At 48.1% G+C, this 21,296-nt stretch overlaps 1 protein-coding gene across 1 annotated transcript in view; it reads left to right on the top strand.

Moving 5' to 3' along the window:
* Window positions 1-21,296, top strand: part of ddb1 (damage-specific DNA binding protein 1) — a 181,695-nt gene that overhangs the window by 115,946 nt on the left and 44,453 nt on the right. Inside the window, exons 19-22 of the mRNA XM_038807595.1 lie at window positions 7,404-7,527; window positions 10,743-10,907; window positions 12,422-12,516; window positions 13,880-14,050. Coding sequence (XP_038663523.1) covers window positions 7,404-7,527; window positions 10,743-10,907; window positions 12,422-12,516; window positions 13,880-14,050 — 555 coding nt within the window. The remainder of the gene's footprint in view (window positions 1-7,403; window positions 7,528-10,742; window positions 10,908-12,421; window positions 12,517-13,879; window positions 14,051-21,296) is intronic.

The raw sequence follows: 21,296 nt of genomic DNA, 5'->3' as shown, positions 1-21,296 counted from the left end.
ATTATTTATTCCAATTAAGGGGCAATTTAGCGTGGCCAATCCACCTACTCTGCACATTTTTTTTTGGGGTTTGGGGGCGAAACCCACGCAGACACGGGGAGAATGTGCAAACTCCACACGGACAGTGACCCAGAGCCGCGATCGAACCTGGGACCTCAGCGCCGTGAGGCGGTTGTGCTAACCACTAGGCCACCGTGCTGCCCCCGTATGCTTTCTTGACTACCTTGTCCACTTGTGTTGTGCTTCCACTTTCAAAGATCTGTGGACCTGCAGGCCCAGATCTCTGACTTTCTATATTCCTAAGAGTTTTGCCATTTATGGTATATTTCCCCTCTATGTTCGACCTACCAAAATGCTTTACCTCACATTTGTCCGGATTAAACTCCATTTGCCATTTCTTTGCCCAAGTCTCCAACCTATCTATGTCCTGCTGTATCCTCTGATAATCCTCAACACTATCTGACACCAACCTTGGTGTCATCCGCGAACTTACTAATCAGGCCAGCTACCATTTTCCTCCAAATTGTTTATGTATACTACAAACAACAGAGGCCCAAGCACAGATCCCTGTGGAACACCACTACTCACAATCTTCCATTCAGAAAAACATCCTTCAACTGCTAGACTCTGACTGTTTTCATTAGAAAGAAGGAGGTTGAGGGGTGACCTGATAGAGGTCTACAAGATTGAGAGCATGGATAGAGTGGGTAGGCAGGCGCAGGCGAGGAGAAGGCCAGCTGCTTGTTGGCGGGCAACTTCGCCAGCAGACGGCTGCGGTAGAGATTGTTCGGGTCTGGGATTAGACAGTGGAGCTGGTGCTGGTGCCGGAGCAACTGAACAAGGCCTTTGAGTTCTGTTGTGGCGTCGAAGATGTGAGTTCGATCCCAGCCCTGGGTTACTATCTGTGTGGAGTTTGCACGTTCTCCCCGTGTCTGTGTGAGTCTCACCCCCACAACCCAAGAAGAACTGCAGCGTAGGTGAATTGGCCATGCTAAATTGCCCCTTAATTCGAAAAAAAGAATTGGGTTGTCAGAATTTATTTTTAAAAAGGATGAGTCAGAGATGAGGGAGCTTTTTGGCAAGGGGGAGAGAATTGGAGTGTCCCGAAGTGGGAGAGGAGGAGAGGGCAGGGTTGGAGGAGCCAGTGGGGGTGGAAGAAGTGAAGGAAGCGATCGGGAAAATGCAGGCAGGTAAGGCATCGGGGCTGGATGGTTTCCCGGTAGAGTTTTATAAAATCGTTATGGATAAGTTGGCGCCTCTGTTGATGGCGATGTTTGAGAATGCGGTGGCTAACGGAGCACTGCCAGTGACTACGGAAGGCATCCATTTTATTGTTGCTCAAGAAGAACAAGGACCTGGTGGAGTGTGGGCCACATAGGCCTATATCTTTGCTGAATGTAAATATTGGCGAAGGTTGGAGGAGTGCCTCCTGAAGATGATTGCGGAAGATCAGACGGAGTTCGTAAAGGGCAGACAATTGTCGTCAAATGTCTGGTACCTGGTGCTTTCTCCGGCAGAAGGAAGGGAGGTGGTGGTGGTGCTGGATGCGGAGAAGGTGTTTGATCTGTTTGTTTGTGGTGTTGGTGAGGTTTGGGATTGGGCCTAAGTTTGTGGCATGGGTGAAATTGCTTTATAAGGATTGGTGTGTATGCACACAAATGAGATGAATTCAGGGTACTTTCCGTTGCATGGGCATCCCTGCCTCATTCCCCTATGTTACCCCCTTCTGTTTACACTGGTTATAGAACCATTGGCCACCGCGCTGAGGTGCTCGGATGAGTGGAGCATTGGGTGTCCCTGTATGATGATGATTTGTTGTTGTATGTCTCTAACCTGAGCTCTTCAGTGGGTATATAACGGGACATCGGAGGCAATTTGGGGCTTTTTCAGGCTAAGTTTAATTTGGGAAAAAGTGAGTGTTCTGTAGTGACATCTCCAGGGGCGGGAGTTGGGGAGGGGTGGGGGGTTGCCATTTTGGATGATAACAACCCACTTTAGGTATTTCGGAGTGCAAGTGGCTCGGAATTGGGCCCTGTTCTGTAAGTTGAACTGTTATGAGTCTGGTGGGCAGGGTCAAAGGTGGATCCATCGAGGTGGGGCAGTCTTCCCCTATCTTTGGCAGGTTGTGTGCAGACGGTTAAAATGAACATTTTTCCATGGTTTTTATTTTTATGTCAGTACTTGCCGGTCTTTTTGCTGAAATCATTTTTGTGAGGGTGGATAGGTTAGTTTTGATCGTTTGTGTGGGCAGGTAAGGTGGCAAGGATCAGTAGGTCGGTACTTCAGAGGGCGACAATCTGCGGGAGTGGGGGGGTGTGCTTGGTCTTTCCGAGCCTTTTCTCCTATTGTTGGCTGGTGAACGTGGAGAAGGTGCAGAATTGGAGGAGGGTGACTGAGGCTTTGTGGGTGAGGATGGAGGCAGACTCTTGCAAGGGGTTGGGGTTGTGGGAGCTGGCAACGGCGCCTCCTGTTTGCCCCAGGGAGGTTCTCGGGAAGTCCTTGGTGGTGGTCATGCTGAAAATACGGAGGCAATTTCAGCAGCACTTTAGGTTGGGGGTGGGCTCGAAGGTGATGCTGATCTGAGGGAACCCCGGGTTTGAGCCGGGGAGGATGGATGCGAGGTTTTGGGGATGAGAGGAGCGAGGGGTGATGGAGATGAAGGACTTGTTTTTGGAATGATGGTTTGCAAGTTTGGAGGAGTTGTGGGCAAAGTTTGGGTTCCCGGGTGGGCGGGATTTCGCAAAAAAGGATTTTCCAACCTTTCTGGTGGCAAAGTGCTCCTTGTTGCTGGAGGGGATGTTGTCGGTGATTCGGGGGGGTATAATGTTGGCGATCTATGGGAAGGTTTTGGAGGAGGATGAGCTGTCTCTGGAAGGTGTGAAGTTGGAGCAGGCGCTGGCGATAGCGCTGGATGCAGAAAAGGCTGTGGCGTGAATGCCTCAAACTTGTGTGCGAGGCTGGGGTTGATGCAGCTAAAGGTGGCACACACAGCGCACCTGACGAAGTCGAGGATGAGAGGCTGTTTGAGGGTGTGGAGGATATTTGGGAGGGGTCCAGCCAATTACACATGTTCTGGTTCTGCCCAAAGTTGGGGGAATTTTGGAGGTCGTTCTTCAGCACCATGTTGGCGATCGTGTATGTTGACTTAGAGCCCACTATCCCCAGGGGGCCATATTCAAGGTGTCAGACTTGACGGAGTTGCAGACTGAAGCGGAGGCAGTTGTTTTAGCCTTCGCCTCGTTGATCGCTTGCAGGCGGGTTCTGTTGGGGTGGAGGTCAGCTTATCCACCCTGACCCTTGGCATGGCTGGGGGATTTAATGGAGCCCTTGAATTAAGAAAAGATGAAATTTGCTTTAGGGAGGGTGAGTGAGGACTTCCATAAAAAATGGGATTTGTTTATACTACATTTCAGGGAGCTGGTTACCGTCCACTGCTGAGGACTCGGGTCCTCAGCGCTGTGAGGCAGCAGTGCTAATCACTGCACCACCGTGCTGCCCTGCAGATAGTGAAAGTTGATTCCCTCTCAGTCAATACCAGATGTCAGAGATTTAAAATGAGTAAAAGATATAGAAGAAGGATTGCGATAAATTTTATCACTGTGTTTTTGGGATCTGAAATACTCGACCTGGAGAGGTGGTGGAAGTTGATTCCATAAATTTTAAAAGGGAGTTGGAAGGTACTCAAGACAGATGCAGGGTCTTGGACGAAAAGTGGGATTATCTTTCAAAGAACTAGAACAATGGACATTGGCCTAAATGGCCTCCTGTGTAATATATTTCTGAAATTCTGTGAACATTTTGGGGCGTCAGTGAGTTGCCAGAATGCTAGCTGATTCCAACCAGAGGGAGCAGTTGGTCTGCAATGCTAATTAAAACAAAACAACCTAAAAGCAACCAAAATCATTTGCTGGATAGATTTGAATTGTTAGTACCCTCGGAGACATGCAACTAATTCATCGTATGTGCAATTTGTGAAGGGTGCAAAGTATTTGCTGATTCTTTTCATACTCATTAACATTTCTTCCCCAAGGACTCTAACCCAATCCATATCTTAGCCAATCAACACTCAGCAACGCTGCATGATTTGCATCAAGGAATGATAACATTCAGATCTGATCGTATTGTTCTCCAAAATAAGAGTAACAATTTAAATCATGTGAACATTGTTAAATGGAGACGAATTACTTCCCTGGAGGAAGAGAGAAAATGAAAATGAGGGACAATAGTTGCATTGCACATTTATAAGTAGAATATTTTGTCTTATTTAATAGAAGTTTTGATAATTATTATCTGTTGATAACGTTCCTTTACTGCCATTAACTGTAGAGCAAGTATAAGAGAAATAATGACACCAAGGGTGTGTTTTGCAGCAAGTCTCTCAACGGTCGCAAACTGAGGGAGGCAACCTGCAATCATCCCAAAGCTGTAATGAGCACCAATGTTTAAAAGCATTATATCTGCACGCTGCTATGTTAAGGATAGCCAAGTTCAGAAGCTGCAGATAGACTTTGGTCTGATATCCACAGGGAAGGCGGTGGGGCAGTTGAGGAAGGCAAGAGCGGCGAGATATGAGTATGGTGAGAAGGCCACTGGGATGCTATCACACCAGCTAAGGAAAAGGGAGGCGACCAGGGAGATAGGAAGGCTGAAGGACAGAGGGGGGAATACGGTCTTGGACCCAGCGAGGGTGAATGTGGTATTCGAGGAGTTTTACAGTCGGCTGTATGAGTCGGAGCCCCCAGCTGGGGTGGAGGGAATGAGGCAGTTTTTGGAAGGATTGGAGTTTCCGAAGGTGGGGGAAGAGTTGGTGAGGGGGTTGGGAGCCCCAATCGGGATTGCAGAAGTAGTAGAGGGATTGGAGATTATGCAGTTGGGCAAGTCCCCAGGACCGGATGGTTACCTAGTGGAAGACGTTTTCTGGTATGCTGGGTCCGCTGCTGGTGAGGGCATTTAATGAGGCAAGGGAGCAGGGTGTTCTTCCCCCAACAATGCCACAGGCTTCGATTTCATTGATCCTGAAGCGGGCGAAGGACCCAGAGCAATGTAGGTCATATAAACCAATCTCCCTACTGAATGTCGATGCCAAATTGTTGGCGAAAATTCTGGCCTTGAGGCTAAAGGACTGTGTTCCCAAGGTGATGGGGAAGACCAGACGGGGTTTGTGAAAGGCAGGCAGCAAACGGCCAATGTTAGAAGGCTCCCGAGTGTAATCATGATGCCCTCTGAGGGGAGGGAGGAAGAGGAAGACTTCGACTGGGTGGAATGGAATTATTTGTGGGAGGTCCGGGGGCAAGTTTGGGTTTGGGCAGGGCTTTATTGACTGGGTGCAGTTGCTGTACTAGACACCGGTGGCGAGTGTGCGACGAGCCGAGTGGGTTTGGACTTCTTTAGACTGAACCGGGGACAAGGCAGGGATGTCCCCTTTCCCCACTTTTGTTTGACTTGGCTATAGAGCCATTGGAAATGGCGCTGAGGGCGTCAAAGGACTGGAAGGGGCTAGTCCAGGTGGGGGTGGAACACAGGGTCTCGTTATGTGGAGATGACCTACTCCTGTATATTTCTGACCAGTTACGGGGATGGGGGAGATTTAGCGGATCTATGGGGAATTTGGCTGATTTTTGGGGTACAAGTTGAATATGGGTAAAAGTGAGGTTTTTGTAATGTAGGCAAGGGGCAGGAGAGGAGAGGGGGAGTTGCCAATTAAAGTGGTGGGAGGGGGTTTTCGCTACTTGGGTATCCCGGTGGCACGGGGTTGGGAGCAGTTACATAAATTAAATCTGGCCCGTTTAGTCGAACAAATGAAGGAGGACTTTCGGAGGTGGGATATGCTCCCGTTGTCACTAGTGGGGAGGGTACAGACCGTAAAAATGACGGTCCTCCCAAGATTTTTCTTTGTTTTCTAGTGCCTCACTATTTTTATACCAAAGGCCTTTTTTAAGCGGATGAATAGGTTGATATCTGGTATATGTGGGCGGGTAAAACCCCGCGAGTAAAGAAAGTACTGTTGGAGCAGAGACCGAGGTTGGGGGGTGGGAGGCTGGCACTGCCGAACTTTAGGAACTACTACTGGGCGGGAAATGTAGCCATGGTTTGGCTGTGGGTAGAGGGGGATTAGTCGGTGTGGAGGCGTCCTCCTGTAAGGGCACAAGTTTGGGGGCAATGGCAACGGCTCCTCGGCCGTTCTTGGCGGCCTGATACTCCAGTGGTAGTGGCGACCCTGAGAGTTCGGGGACAGTGGCGGAAGCATATGGAAGTGGAGGGAGCGCCGGTGTGGGCTCCAATTTGTGATAATCACCGGTTTGTCCCGGGGAGGATGGGTGAGGGGTTTCAGAGGTGGCAGAGAGCAGGAATTGAGAGGCTGGGGGATCTATTTATTGATTGGAGCTTTCCCTGTTTGGAGGACCTGGAAGAGGAGTTTGAATTGCCGGGAGGGATGGGTTTCGTTATCTGCAGGTGAGGGATTTTGTGCGAAGGCAGGTTTTGACCTTTCCGCTTCTACCGCCACAGGGGATACAGGACAAGATAGTCTCTAGAATGGGAGAGGGGAGGTATCGGAAATCTGTAAGGAACTTATGGAGTGCGAGGAAACCCAGATAGGTGAGATAAAACAGAAATGGGAAGATGAGTTGGGAAAGGAGTTAGAGGCGGGTCTGTGGGAGGATGCTCTGAGCAGAGTCAACATGACCTCATCATATGCCAGGCTCAGCCTGATACAGTTCAAGGTAGTTCACCAGGGACACATGACGGGTGGCACGGATGAGCAGGTTTTTTAGGGTAGAGGACAGGTTTGTAAGGTGTGCAGGAGGGCCCGCAAACCATGTCCACATGTTTTGGTCATGCCTGAAGCTTGGGGGATTCTGGCAGGGATTAGCGGATGTCATGTCCACGTTACTAAAAATGAGAGAGGCGCCAGATCCAGTGGTGACGTTCTTTGGAATGTTGGAAGACCCGGGAGTCCAGGGTGCAAGCGAGGTTGGCGTTCTGGCCTTTGCCTCCTTGGTATCACGGAGGCGGATATTACTAGCATGGAGGACTCTAAGCCCCCAAAATCAGAGGTATGGGTTGGCGACATGGCTGGGTTTCTCAGTCTTGAGAAAATTAAGTTCGCCCTGAGAGGATCAATATTTGAGTTTGTCCGGAATTGGCAGCCGTTTATCCATTTCTTCAGAGAAAACAAAACTGTCAGCAGGTTCGGCGGGGGGGTGTGTAAGACCAGTGGGAGATGGAGGGATGTGTTATGCACTGAACTATTTTGCTTGTGTTTGTTTCTTTTATTATCATAAAACCATAAATGCTTCAATAAAATGTTTGTTTAAAAAGAAAGGAAAGCAGAGCTCTCTGGATATGAATGCCTGCGATTCTTCATTTTTTATTTATTGAACTGTTCCTTGTTCTCCCCATAGGCTCTTTCTACTAGTGTTAGCTCCAGTAAGCTCTTCCCAAGTAGTACTTCACAGCATGAGAGCTCATTTGGGGATGAAGTGGAAGTCCACAATCTATTAATCATAGATCAACATACTTTTGAAGGTAAATAGATTCTGTTTTTACAGGAGTTTTGGTGATTGTTAGCCAAATAAAGGTAGTTTCTAGGGATTTATATTTGTATTAGTAAACATTAGAAATAAGGTCTAGTTTTCAGTGGGTTTAATTTAATGTTTCTGAGCCTGGAAGAGTAAAACCTATAGTTGGATTCATGCTGGACAAAGGTGTTTGAATGTGTGGAGGTTGGTTCAGTTTCAAATGCATGTTCCCTGTGCATGGAGAGGGCTATGACGTGAAGAATAAATAGAAGTGAGTCGTTACTTCGCTACGGGAGGCCACTTTCTAGAGGCACCAGCTTTCCATTCTTCTTCGTTTTAACTGGAAGCCAGAGCAGATAAAGATAGGTAGTGAGAGAGAAGGCAGCTCTCACAGATCAGCTTGAAGCATTTGGTTTAGAAGGCGAGAGAGGCCATACTGGAGAAGGAAAACAATTGCAAAAACCTGAAGAAATTAAGGAAACTAGAGAAATGGAGAGGTTTCCAAGAAGACTGAGTTTAAAGGTATGAGAACAGAGTCCTGTTCAGTAAAGACAGACAGAGCTGAGAAGAAGGCTGAGATGCCAGGAAGATATCTGAAGTGACTGTGGAACATGAGTTGAAATAACTGTGGAAATTGCTGGCTGGGTCTCGGGTTTGTGTAAAAGCCATTGAGACAAAGGACACCTAAAAGGGAGTGGTGTAAAATCCTGAACTGGATCCGCTGTTAAAAGTTTGGTCATTTGCAAAATCTGGATTTCAAAATGCAAACAGCTGTGGGAAAGCATGATTATGAGAGAAGATTTTAAATTGTGTTTATTAGAGTGGTGTTTGGAAATTCTCACGCAATAATCATCTGGGGGGTGGGATTCTGCAGAGAAATCCAGATTCACTTGAGATGCAGAGCAGTGTGCATTTGAGCACCATCATCTGGTGTGCTTAAAAGGGAATTTATGTTGATGAGACCATTGTAGTGCAGGATTCATAGAATCCCTCCAGTGTAGAAGGAGGCAATTCGGCCCGTCGAGTGCATCGATCCTCTGAAATAGCACCTGCCTAGGCCCACTCCCCTGCCCTATCCCTGTAACCCCACCTAACCATTGGACACTAAAGGGTAATTTAGCATGGCCAATCCACCTAACTTGCACATCTTTGGACTGTGGGAGGAAATTTGAGCACCCGAAGGAAACCCACACAGACACGGCCGAATGTGCAAACTCCACACACAGTCACCCAAGGACCCTGGCGCTGTGAGGCAGCAGTGCTAGCCACTGTGCTGCCCCATGTAATACATTATTTTCCTACCTGCTGTAACACTCCTGTTATTATGAATCAGGGAATTATAAATGTTATGAGAAACAGCAGGCAAGATCCAAGAGTGCATGGAACTGAAAAAGCCTCTTCTTTATCTTGCTCCTTCAAATAACATGTGTAAAGCTGTTTCACCATGGAATGTCCAAATTTATTTACCCTCAAAATATAACCATTCATAACATTTCCAAATGTGAGATTTCTCCCTAACTGGTTAAGATCAACAAGCATGCAGGACATCAATATGATTCTGCAATCTAAGATGTATCATACAATCAAAGAATCCCTACAGTGCGGACGGCATGGTGGCACAGTGGTTAGCACTGCTGCCTCATGCCGCTGAGGACCAGGGTTCGATCCCGGCCCTGGGGGTCACTGTCCATGTGGAATTTGTACATTCTCACTGTCTGCTTGGGTCTCACCCCGACAACCCAAAAGATATGCAGGGTAGGTGAATTGGCCGCGCTAAATTGCCCCTTAATTGGAAAGAAAAGGAATTGGATATTCTATAAATTTATTTTTTAAAACACCAGGGGGGTAAAAAAAATCCATACAGTGCAGAAGGAGGCCATTCAGCCGATCAAGTCTGCACTGACCCTCCGAAAGGGCACCTAACCGTTGGACACTAAGGGGCACCATAGCATGGCCAATCCACCTAATCAGCACACCTTTGGATTGTGGGAGGAAACCAGAGCACCCAGCGGAAACCAATCAGACACTGGGTGAATGTGCAGACTCCGCAAGGTCGGAATTGAACCCGGGTCCCTGCTGCTGAGAGGCAGCAATGCTAACCACTGTGCCATGTACTTTGTAATCTGTGTGAATCTTAATACCTGTGTATGCTAAAAAGGGAGTAAAGGAGGTACTACAATTCTTTCATGTTGAAGAAATGTTTTTTTCTTCTTAAAATTAATTAGTGGTCTTGTGATTGTCCCTCCATGTTTTTATATATAAGTTACGGCCTTTTGAGCCAGAGCTCCATTCTGGGATCTTCCCATCCAGTTATAATCTCAACTGGGATAGTAAACAATTTCACCAAACATCTTTCCATTTAAACTAACTATGAATGCTGCTATCGCTCTGGTTGTATTTTCTTTTGAAAAATTGTTTGCAGAAGTTTAGTTTTCTGCCAATTATTTGTAACTATAGCTATTTTAGGGTTGTAGAAGCATAGACTTTACAGTGCAGAAGGAGGCCGTTCAGCCCATTGGGTCTGCATCGGCCCTTGGAAAGAGCACCCTACCGAGTCCACACCTCCACCCTATACCCGTAACCCAATAGCCCCACCCAAGTTTTATTTTTGGACACTAAGGGCAATTTAGCATGGCTAATCCACCTAACCTGCACATCTTTGGACTATGGGAGGAAACCAGAGGAAACCCACGCAGACTGGGAGAACGTGCAGACTCCACACAGCGCCCAAGTCAGGAATCAAACCTGGGATCCTGGAGCTGTGAAGGAACTGTGCTAACCACTGTGCTACCATGACATCATCTAGATTATTTCCGTCTTCATTTGGTAGAATATTTAACAGAACTAATTATTTTCCATTACATTTTTTATTGCCTGTTGTCGGCAGGAAAAAATGTATTTGCAAGGGACATAAGAGACACCCAAGATTTGAAATAAACACAAAATACTGGATATGCTTAGATTAGGGAGTTCCTATGGAGAGAAAAACAAAGGTATTGTGATCAGGAGTACGACTGTTGATAGAATTTTGTTTCTTTTTCGTCTAGTGGTACCAATGTCGATTTATAGCATGATGGCTGCTGGCCTGGTTGCGAGCAAGCAGCTTTATGGATCTCTTTATTCTGGGTTTTGATGGCTTTATTCTGTGTAGACTTCTTATTTAATCAGATTGTTTGGTCAGATCCCCATTGATTTTAACACTACTTTGTCTCCTGTTTTCAGTTCTTCATGCTCATCAGTTCCTTCAGAACGAGTATGCTCTAAGTATTGTGTCCTGCAAATTAGGCAAAGATCCGAATACATACTTCATTGTAGGCACGGCAATGGTGTATCCTGAAGAAGCAGAACCAAAACAGGGTCGAATCATTGTGTTTCAGTACTCTGACGGTAGGTTATGTGCTCAGCTTATGTTTGTTGCAAACTAATTACTGAAAAGTTCAAATAGTCGTCTTTCCACCAAATCCCCAAACCCAATTGCACCAGCATGTGCAGACTGGAATTGTTACTGTCAGAGACAATGGTATTGCTTCTGACCTGCAGTGTGCTTCCTGCACCACCACTGAGCAGTCCTGATCCATGGGCTGTGTGTTTATTGAAGGCTTCTGACCCATCACATTTCACCTGCACTATGACTGTGAAGTTCTGACTTAGAGTTCTCCATATACCAATACTGAACAATGCTGGCTTACAGTTCATTCTGTCCTGTTTAAAAAAAAAAAAAAAAAAAATATTTATTAAGGCATTTATGATTTTATACCAAAGTACAAAAACAAATATAAACATAATTCAGTACATAACACCCCAACAACCATACCCAGCCAACATGGCTTCTTCACACAATTCCCCAGTCCCTCCATCTCTTCTCGCTGATCCCGCCTGAACTAAAAAAACTAACCCCCCCCAATCGTATCTGCCAACAGATCTGTTTTCCCCAAAGAAGCCGGTAAACAGCTGCAACCTCTGAACAAGCCCTAACATTGATCCTCTCAGGGCAAACTTGATTTTCTCAAGCCTGAGAAACCCAGCCATGTCGCTAACCCATACCCTGGATTTTGGGGGCTCCGAGTTCCTCCAGGATAATAGGATCCGTCTCCAAGCTCTGACCAAAATGTCAGCCTCTCTCGCCCCCTGGGCTCCCGGGTCTTCCGACACTCCAAAAATCGTCACCTCTGGACTCTGGGCCACCCTCGTTTTTAGCACCATGGACATGATATCGACAAATCCCTGCCGGAATTCCCTAAGTTTCGGACATGCCAAAAACACGTAGGCATGGTTTGCAGGCCCTCCCACACACCTCGCACACCTGTCCTCCACCACCAAAACTTGCTCATCCGGGCCACCGTCATGCGTGTCTGGTGAACCACCTTAAATTGTATCAGGATGAGCCTGGCACATGACGAGGACGTGTTGACCCTACTCAGATCATCCTCCCACTGCCTCCAGCTCCTTACCCAGCTCATCTTCCCACTTGCACTTTACCTCCCCTATCTGTGTTCCCTCTCACTCCATGAGCATTCTGTCCTGTTGATGAGAAGTAATGGTCCATGTTGTTGTTCTCCCATGCTTCCAACTGTGCAGACGTAGGAATAAACAAAGACCAGTCTGGACCTACATCTTTACATTGTTGTGGCACTGCACCTTTGTTGATCCATATTTCAGGCACATTAGTAGACTTTACATTGATTTTGTCTCTTCTCTCACTCTGCCCATTCTTCTCCAGTACAGTGGAGTATATCTCATACCAGAAGTGCAGATAAAATTACAGGATTGTTTGTTCACATCTATTTTTGAGCACTCTGGATCAACCACTGCTCTTCCTCTAGTTTACCCATACCTTTAATGGACTTTGTTTTAAAATACAAGAATGAATATTTTAACTAACATATTGTTTCATTAAACAGGTAAACTTCAGACAGTAGCAGAAAAAGAAGTAAAAGGTGCTGTATATTCCATGGTAGAGTTCAATGGCAAATTGCTGGCAAGCATCAATAGCACGGTACTTAAGCCTATAAGATTCTCAAAGCTTTTCTTTGCATGTAGTCTGCCTGCTCAAAATGATCTGTTGGTGAATGTAAATTTCATAGAATCCCTAAAGTGCAGAAGCAGGCCATTCAGCCCATCGAGTCTGCACCTCACAACCCCGTAACCCCACCTACATTTTGGATACTAAGGGGCAATTTAGCACGGCTAATCCACCTAACCTGCACACATTTGGACTGTGGGAGGAAACCGAAGCACCCAGAGGAAACCCACTCAGACATGGGTCGAAAGTGCAAACTCTACCCAGTCACCCAAGGTCGGAATCGAACCAGGGTCCCTGGTGCCGTGAGACAGCAGTGCTAACCACTGTACCACCATGTAGCCCTTGTTCAGTGGTGCCGGCTGTTTTGTCTTGCTGTGTGAAAATTGTAAAAATAGTTTTCTTTCTATTAAAAATTGGCATGTTTTATGGTTCAGTTTTGTTTTCTTTGTTCTTCCATTTCTAAGGGGGCTCCTGTTGCTGCACATGTCTCAGTTAGCATTCTGTTGACACTAAAGGGTCTGCAACTTTGCATGAATTTTTACATTTTATTTCTTCTTCCTGGGCTGGAGGAAGAAGAATCTTTTCCTCTGGTTTCAAGCTATGAACTGAGCAGTCAAAGCCAGTTCCGCCACTCTGTGCGGTTTTATCCACAGTTTAATTTTGCATTTTGAGAGTAGTTCTTTTACCTATTCAATTTAGGCCTGTAACTATTCAAAATTAGTTAATAAATGTGTGTTTTCTCACAATAATACTTCACAAAATTTATGATGCCTGCAGATGTAGATTGAGAATTACACCGTTCAGCACACTTGAGTGATATAAATAAATAAGGGGAGTGATAAATGCAAAAATTATCTTGAGTCTCTATATGTACTGTGTGTAATATATAAAATATATCTACACAAATGTAAATATATCTATGCAAATGTACTAATAGATGAAAGGACAATTGAGCTTCCATCTAATGCAATTTTTGTCTTTTGTTCTTAATTCACTTCCTCGATCAGTAACTGCCATAACTTTATTCTAGTACCTGGCAACTACAAAATGTTCGTTCCAGCTCCAACCCAATTTTACAAAAACATGCACTCAATAATTGTACCACTGAGTGTGTTATTTATAGTTTAGATGGATGTTTTCAGTTCAAATGGACATGGAGGTAAAGATTCACATTCACTGGAGTTCACTGAAATCCTACTGACAGCTTCATTTTCTTATTCGTTTGTCTCATCACTGAGTTTATTTTTATCAGGTGGATCGAACCAAATCTTAATGTATTTACTCTTGTATTCTCTTCTGGACCTGATGAGGTAACAAGTATGATTTTTCACTTTAGGTGCGATTATATGAATGGACTGCAGAAAAAGAGCTACGTACAGAGTGCAACCACTACAATAATATCATGGCACTCTACCTGAAAACAAAAGGAGACTTCATACTGGTGGGAGATCTGATGCGTTCAGTGCTGCTTCTTGCATATAAACCAATGGAAGGGAATTTTGAAGAGGTACAATGCAACTTGAGTTGCTTTTTCCAGTTTCCTGCTGCTTAAAGAGCGAAATCATATTGGCCCATCATGGGGGATATTGACATTTTTATTAGTAGAATGTTCACCCATGGAAGGTAGTACAACACAGTTTGGTACTGTCTTCACCTAAAGTCTGTATCCACACTTTTACGCAAGGGGTCAGTGATGAAGAGTGAAGCTTGACGAAATTATTTTTTTCCCACTTTCCCTGACCTAGAGATGTCTGGTCCAGCTTTGATACACCAGCTGTTGATTTAATCTCAACGAGCTATCTGGATTCATTGCAGAAATCATTGGTGGGGCCGCCTTCTGATTTAAATGTCCCAGTATAATGTTGGCCACCAATAAGAGATGTTGCATCCTGAAAATAGATGCCCGCCAGGCCCAGATAGGAGAAGCAAGGGAGGAAATAGCGGAGGTCCTGCCAGTCATTTTTCAATCCTCTTCGGCCTTCAGGCACGGTGCGAGATGACTGCTAATATTGTAGTGCTTAAAAAAAGGGCAAAGGGATGGACCAAGTAACTACAGGTCAGTCAATCTAACCCCCATGGTTGATATTATTGGGGGAGAAAATTGAAAGACAGTATAAATTGGATACAGCTTAATCAAGGACAGTCAGCATGGCTTTGTTAAGAGGTTGTGCCTGACTTGACAATTACATTTTTTAAACAGGTAACCAGGATAGTTAATGAAAGATAGTGATTTTGATGTAGCCTGCATAGATGTTAGCATAACAGACTGGTCGAAAAAAATCAAACCTCAAGGAATATAAGAGGAAGTGGCAAGTTAGATTCAAATTTGGCTCCATGACAGGAAGCAAATGGCAAAGGTATTTTTGTGACTAGATGACCGTTTCCTTTGGGGCTTTGCAGGGCTCTTTATTAGATCCCTTGCTTTTTGTGCATATGACAATTTAGGTTTGGTAAGGGAATGTGCAGAAATTTGCAGGTGAAACATAAATGGGCTTTGTGTTGATGGTGAGAAAGAAGGCTGTAGGAACAAATCAGTGGACTGGTCAGGTGGGAAAAAAAGTGACAACATGGAATTCAATCCAGAGAAGTCCGTGGTAATCGTTTGGTAGAGCAAACCAGGTAAGTGATACACAAATAAATGGATATTGAGAAGTGTAATGGAATAGAGGAAGCTTGGTGCAGATGTCCACAGATCCCTGAAAGTACCAGATTGAGTAGATAAGATGATTTACAATGGCATACAGGATACTTTCTTTTGTTGGTCAAGGCACAGAATATAGGAGAAGGGAGGTTATGGTCCAAAACACTAATTAGGCTGAAGCTAGAGTACTGCATCCAGTTCTGCGTCACCACATTACAGAAATGATATGATTGCACTATAATGCTGCCAGGGAGATTCATTGAAGATATTGCCAGGAATGGAAAATTATAGCTGTGAGGAAGGATTAAACTGGCGAGGGTTGTTTTCTTTGAGGTATATAAAATTATAGGGGGCTAGATAGTTGGTAGGAATGACCTAATTTCCCATGTTTTTGCTAGTTTAAGTAATCTGCTGCAGATGATTAATTCAACCCATTTAAATCAATTTTTTAAAAAAAGATAATTTTTATTGAAATTTTTTAAATTTATACAACATCGAACCATAATAAAATACCAACAATAACAATAATGATAGCAACCATAAACATTCGCCCCTCCTCAATGAACAACACAACGTATTAACAACAACTTAAATTAACACAATGTTAAGTTACAAAACCGTAGAGAAAGAAAATAGAAACTATAATAAGGCGCCCCCCCCCCCCCCCCCCCCCCCGGTTGCTGCTGCTATTGACCAAGATACCTATCTTTGAGCCAGGAAGTCCAGAAAAGGCTGCCACCGTTTATAGAACCCTTGTATTGATCCTCTCAGGGCAAATTTGACCCCCTCCAATTTTATAAATCCCGCCATGTCACTGATCCAGGTCTCCACACTTGGGGGCCTCCCATCTTTCCACTGCATCAAGATCCTCCACAGGCTACTAGGGACGCAAAGGTCAGGACACCGGCCTCTTTCGCCTCCTGCACTCCCGGCTCCACCGCAACTCCAGAAAATCGCAAGTCCCCACCCTGGTTTGACCCTGGATCCAACCACCCTCGACACCGTCCCCGCCACCCCCTTCCAGAATTCTTCCAGTGCCGGGCATGCCCAGAACATACGGGCATGATTCGCTGGACTCCCTGAACACCTGGTGCACCTGTCCTCACCCCCAAAGAACCTACTCATCCTACTCCCGGACATGTGGGCCCGGTGCAGCACCTTAAATTGGATGAGACTAAGCCTCGCACATGATGAGGAAGAGTTGACTCTCTCCAAGGCATCCGCCCAAGTCCCGTCCTCTATCTGCTCCCCAAGTTCCCCCTCCCATTTAGCCTTCAGCTCCTCCACTGATGACTCCTCCACCTCCTGCATTACCGTATAAATGTCAGACACCTTCCCCTCTCCGACCCACACCCCCGAAAGCACTCTGTCCATCGCCCCCCGCGAGGGCAGCAAAGGAAATTCCTCCACCTGTCGCCTAGTAAACGCCTTTACCTGCAAGTATCTGAACATGTTCCCTTGGGGGAGCCCAAATTTATCTTCCAGTTCCCCCAGGCCCGCAAACCTCCCGCCAATAAACAGGTCCCTCAATTTACTGATGCCCACCCTTTGCCACCCCCTAAGTCCCCCATCATTGTTCCCCGGGATGAACCGATGATTTCCACCCAATGGAGCCTCCATCGAGCCCCCGTTTCCCCCCATGCCGTCTCCACTGTCCCCAGATTCTTAGGGTCGCCGCCACCACCGGGCTCGTGGTATACCTCTTAGGAGAGAGCGGCACCGTTGCCAAGGCACCCAGGCTCGTACCTCTACATGACGCCATCTCCATTCTTTTCCACGCCGCGCCCCCCCCCCCCCCCCCCCACCTCATCACCCATTTACGCACCATTGACACATTGGCCGCCCAATAGTACCTCAAAAGGTTGGGCAGCGCCAGCCCGCCTCTATCCCTTCCTCGCTCCAGGAAAACCCTCTTCACTCTTGGAGTCCCATGTGCCCACACAAAGCTCAAAATACTGCTAGTCACTCTCCTAAAGAAGGCCCTGGGGATGAAGATGGGCAGGCACTGAAAGAGGAACAAGAACCTCGAAAGCACCGTCATTTTGACGGACTGCACCCTCCCCGCCAACGACAATGGCAGCATGTCCCACCTCTTGAACTCCTCCTCCATCTGATCCACAAGCCTGGTGAAATTATGCTTGTGAAGAGTCCCCCAGTCCCTGGCCACCTGCACCCCCAGGTACCTAAAACTCTCCCCTGCCCTCCTAAGCGGGAGCCTACCAATTCCTTCCTCCTGGTCTCCAGGGTGCACCACAAACACCTCACTCTTGCCTGGATTTAGTTTATAGCCTGAAAAGGTCCCAAACTCAGCTAGCAGCTCCATCACCCCCGGCATCCCTCCCACCGGGTCCGCCACATACAGTAACAGGTCATCGGCATACAACGACACCCTATGTTCCTCCCCACCTCGCACCAAACCTCTCCACCTCCCTGAATCCCTCAACGCCATTGCCAACGGCTCGATTGCCAATGCAAACAACAAGGGGGACAGGGGGCAACCCTGCCTGGTCCCTCGGTAAAGCCGGAAGTACTCCGACCTCCTCCCATTCATGGCCACACACGCCATCGGGGCCTCATATAGCAGCCTCACCCATCTAATAAACCCTTCACCAAATCCAAACCTCCCCAACACCTCCCATAAGTACCCCCACTCCACTGTATCGAAGGCCTTCTCTGCATCCAGCGCCACTACTATCTCAGCCTCCCCCTCAAACGCCGGCATCATGATGACATTCAACAATCTCCGCACATTCGTGTTCAGCTGCCTTCCCTTCACAAACCCTGTCTGGTCCTAGTGTACAACCCCTGGCACACAGTCCTCTATCCTGGTGGCCAGGATTTTTGCCAGCACCTTGGCATCCACATTGAGGAGAGATATGGGCCTGTATGAAACACAGTGCTGGGGGGGTCCTTGTCCCTCTTTAAGATTAACGAAATCAGCGCCCGCGACATCGTCGGGGGCAAAGTCCCCCCCTCCCACGCTTCATTAAGTGTCCGCACCAGCAAGGGGCCCACTAGGTCCACAAACTTTTTATAAAATTCCACCGGGAACCCATCCGGCCCCGGTGCCTTCCCTGACTGCATCTGCCCGATCCCCTTAACTAGCTCCTCCAGCTCAATCGGCGCACCCAACCCCTCCACCTTCTCCTCCTGCACCTTCAGGAAAGGAAGCCCGTCGAGGAACCTCTCCATTTCCCTCCTTTCCCCCGTTGGCTCCGACCGGTACAGTTCCCCATAAAAGTCCTTGAAGACCTCATTCACCTCTACCCCCTTCCGCACCACATTCCCAGTCTTGTCTCTCACTCCAGCAATTTCCTTAGCCGCATCCCGCTTGCGGAGCTGATGAGCCAGCATCCTACTCACCTTTTCACCATGTTTGTACACTGCCCCTTGTGCCTTCCTCCACTGTGCCTCCGCCTTTCTAGTGGTCAGCAAATCACATTTAGCCTGTAGGCTGCGCCTCCCCCCCAACAGTCCCTCCTCTGGTGCCTCTGAGTGCCTCCTGTCTACCTCCAGCATCTTTCCCACCAGTCTATCCCTCTCACTCCTCTCGCTCCTCTCCCTGTGTGCCCGGATGGATATCAGCTCCCCACGAATCACTGCCTTCAGGGCTTCCCAGACCATCCCCACCTGGACCTCCGCCGTATCATTCACCTTGCCCGGACCCTCCTACACACCACCTCCTCCACCAACAACCCCACATCCAACCGCCACAACGGCCGCCGGTCTCGCACCTCCCCCATCTCCAACTCTATCCAATGGGGAGCGTGGTCGGAGATTGCAATGGCCGAATATTCGGCCTCCTCCACTCTCTGAATCAGTCCCCTACTCACCACGAAGAAGTCTATCCGAGAATAAACCCTATGTACGTGGGAGAAGAAAGAGTACTCCCGTGCCCTCGGCCTCACAAACCTCCATGGATCCACCCCTCCCATCTGGTCCATAAACCCTCTCAGTACCTTGGCCGCCGCCGGCCTCCTACCCGTCCTAGAGCTGGACCGATCCAGTGAAGGATCCAACACCGTATTGAAGTCTCCCCCCCCCCCCCCCCCCCCCAATAATCAGACCTCCCGCCTCTAGATCCGGCACCCGTCCCAGCATACGTCTCATAAAGCCCGCATCGTCCCAATTTGGGGCATACACACTAGCAAGTACCACCTTCTCTCGCTGTAGCCTGCCCCTAACCATAACATACCTACCCCCTTATCCGCCACCACCTCAGATGCCTCAAACGACACATTTTGCCCCACCAGAATCGCCACTCCCCGGTTCTTCACATCCAACCCAGAGTGGAAAACCTGCCCCACCCACCCCTTCCTCAGATGGACCTGGTCCGCCACCTTCAGGTGGGTCTCCTGAAGCATTGCCACATCTGCCTTTAGCCCCCTCAGATGAGCAAGTACCCTCGCCCGCTTCACCGGCCCATTCAATCCTCTCGCATTCCAGGTGACCAACCGGATCAGAGGGCGTCCCGCCCCCCCCTCCCCCGTCGACTAGCCATAGCCCGTCGACTGCCCGCCCCAGGCCAACACCCCCCGCCCGACCCAGTCCCCACAGCGACAACACCTCACCTCTGTCCCCACGGCCCCCTCCAGCTCCTTCCTGACCCTGCCAGCAGCAACCCGGTATTCCCCTTTCCCCCCTCCCCCAGGCTAGGAACCCTTCTAGCCGCGAACCGTCCTCCATTGTACTTCCGTGCGTCAGCTAACTTCTGCTGACCCCGGAAACTCCCGCCAAAAACCCGACCCCTCCCAAAGTGGGATCATCCTCCATCCTGGCCCTCCTCCAGGCACCGCTCCAGCGCGGGGAAGAACCAGTTAAGGGCCCCCCCGGTCATCGTCTCCACCCCCCAGCCCCGCAACACGGGAAACCAGAGGAAAGCCCGCGCTTTCGCACTGCCCCACCACACCCTTCTGACGCAGCTCCCAAATACCAGCCCCACTCCATACCCCCAACCCGATATAGAATACAACAAACCCCCCAACCCTCCCCGCAAGATACAAAACTCAAACAATGCCCCACAACAAGAAACAGAACAACACCCCAATAAATAACCATATCAAAATTACAAAAGTACAGAGAAAGAGAACACAGCAACAGCGGAAACCAGCAGTAAAGTATTACCCCCAACCCCTAGTTCGAGTCCAGTTTCTCTGTCCGCACGAAGGCCCACGCCTCCTCCGGGGAATCAAAATAATAGTGCCGGTCCAAATAAGTTACCCACGGGCGCGCAGGCTGCAACATTCCAAACTTTATCATCTTCTTGTAGAGCACCTCTTTCGTCCGATTAAACCCGGACCGCCGCTTAGCCACCTCCGCACTCCAATCCTGGTAGATCCGTACTACCCCATTCTCCCAGTTGCTGCTCTTCACCTTCTTGGCCCAGCGCAGCACACACTCCCGATCACTGAACTGGTGGCACCTCACCAGCACCGCACGCGAGGGTTCATTCTCCTTAGGCCTCGTGGCCAGTACCCTGTGGGCTCCCTCCAGCTCCAGGGGCAGATGGAAAGATCCGGCCCCCACTAGCGAGTTCAGCATCGTAGCCACGTAGGTTGTCAGATCCGACCCCTCCAGCCCCTCCGCAAGGCCCAAGATCCTCAGATTTTTCTGCCTCATGCGGTGATCAAGCTCCTTGAAGCGGTCCTGCCACTTCTCGTTTCCTGCAGAGAGCTCAGTACCTCAGCCTTGAAATCTACAAAACAGCGCAGGAGAGCAGCTTGCTGCTCCTGGGCCCACTGCTTCCACTCCTCTGGTGCTCCGCCGGCCGCCATCTTGGATTCCTTCCCCCGTTTTTTCTGGGGAGCTGCTGCCGTTTTTTTCCCCCTTTCCACTCCGAGTTCAAGTCATGAAATGCGGAGAAAGTCGATCAGCACACCTTCTCCCACCGGGAGATGTCGAAAAAATTCCGTTTTGGGCTCTAAAAAGAGCTGAAAAGTCCGTTTGAAACGGGAGCTCCCAAATGTGCGGCTTCCTACGTCATCGCTGCCACCGGAAGTCTAAATCAATTTTTTTTTTAACAAACAATTTTTAATGAGGTATTTTTGGCATAACAAACAACCACAGTACAAAAACAATAGAGTAGAAAGAGCAGTAATCAAAAAGCAACCAC

The sequence above is a fragment of the Scyliorhinus canicula genome, chromosome 9 (genome assembly GCF_902713615.1).
Source record: "Scyliorhinus canicula chromosome 9, sScyCan1.1, whole genome shotgun sequence".
NCBI lineage: Eukaryota > Metazoa > Chordata > Chondrichthyes > Carcharhiniformes > Scyliorhinidae > Scyliorhinus > Scyliorhinus canicula.
The sequence above is the reverse complement of the archived record's forward strand: the minus strand, read 5'-3'. Positions and strand labels throughout refer to the sequence as shown.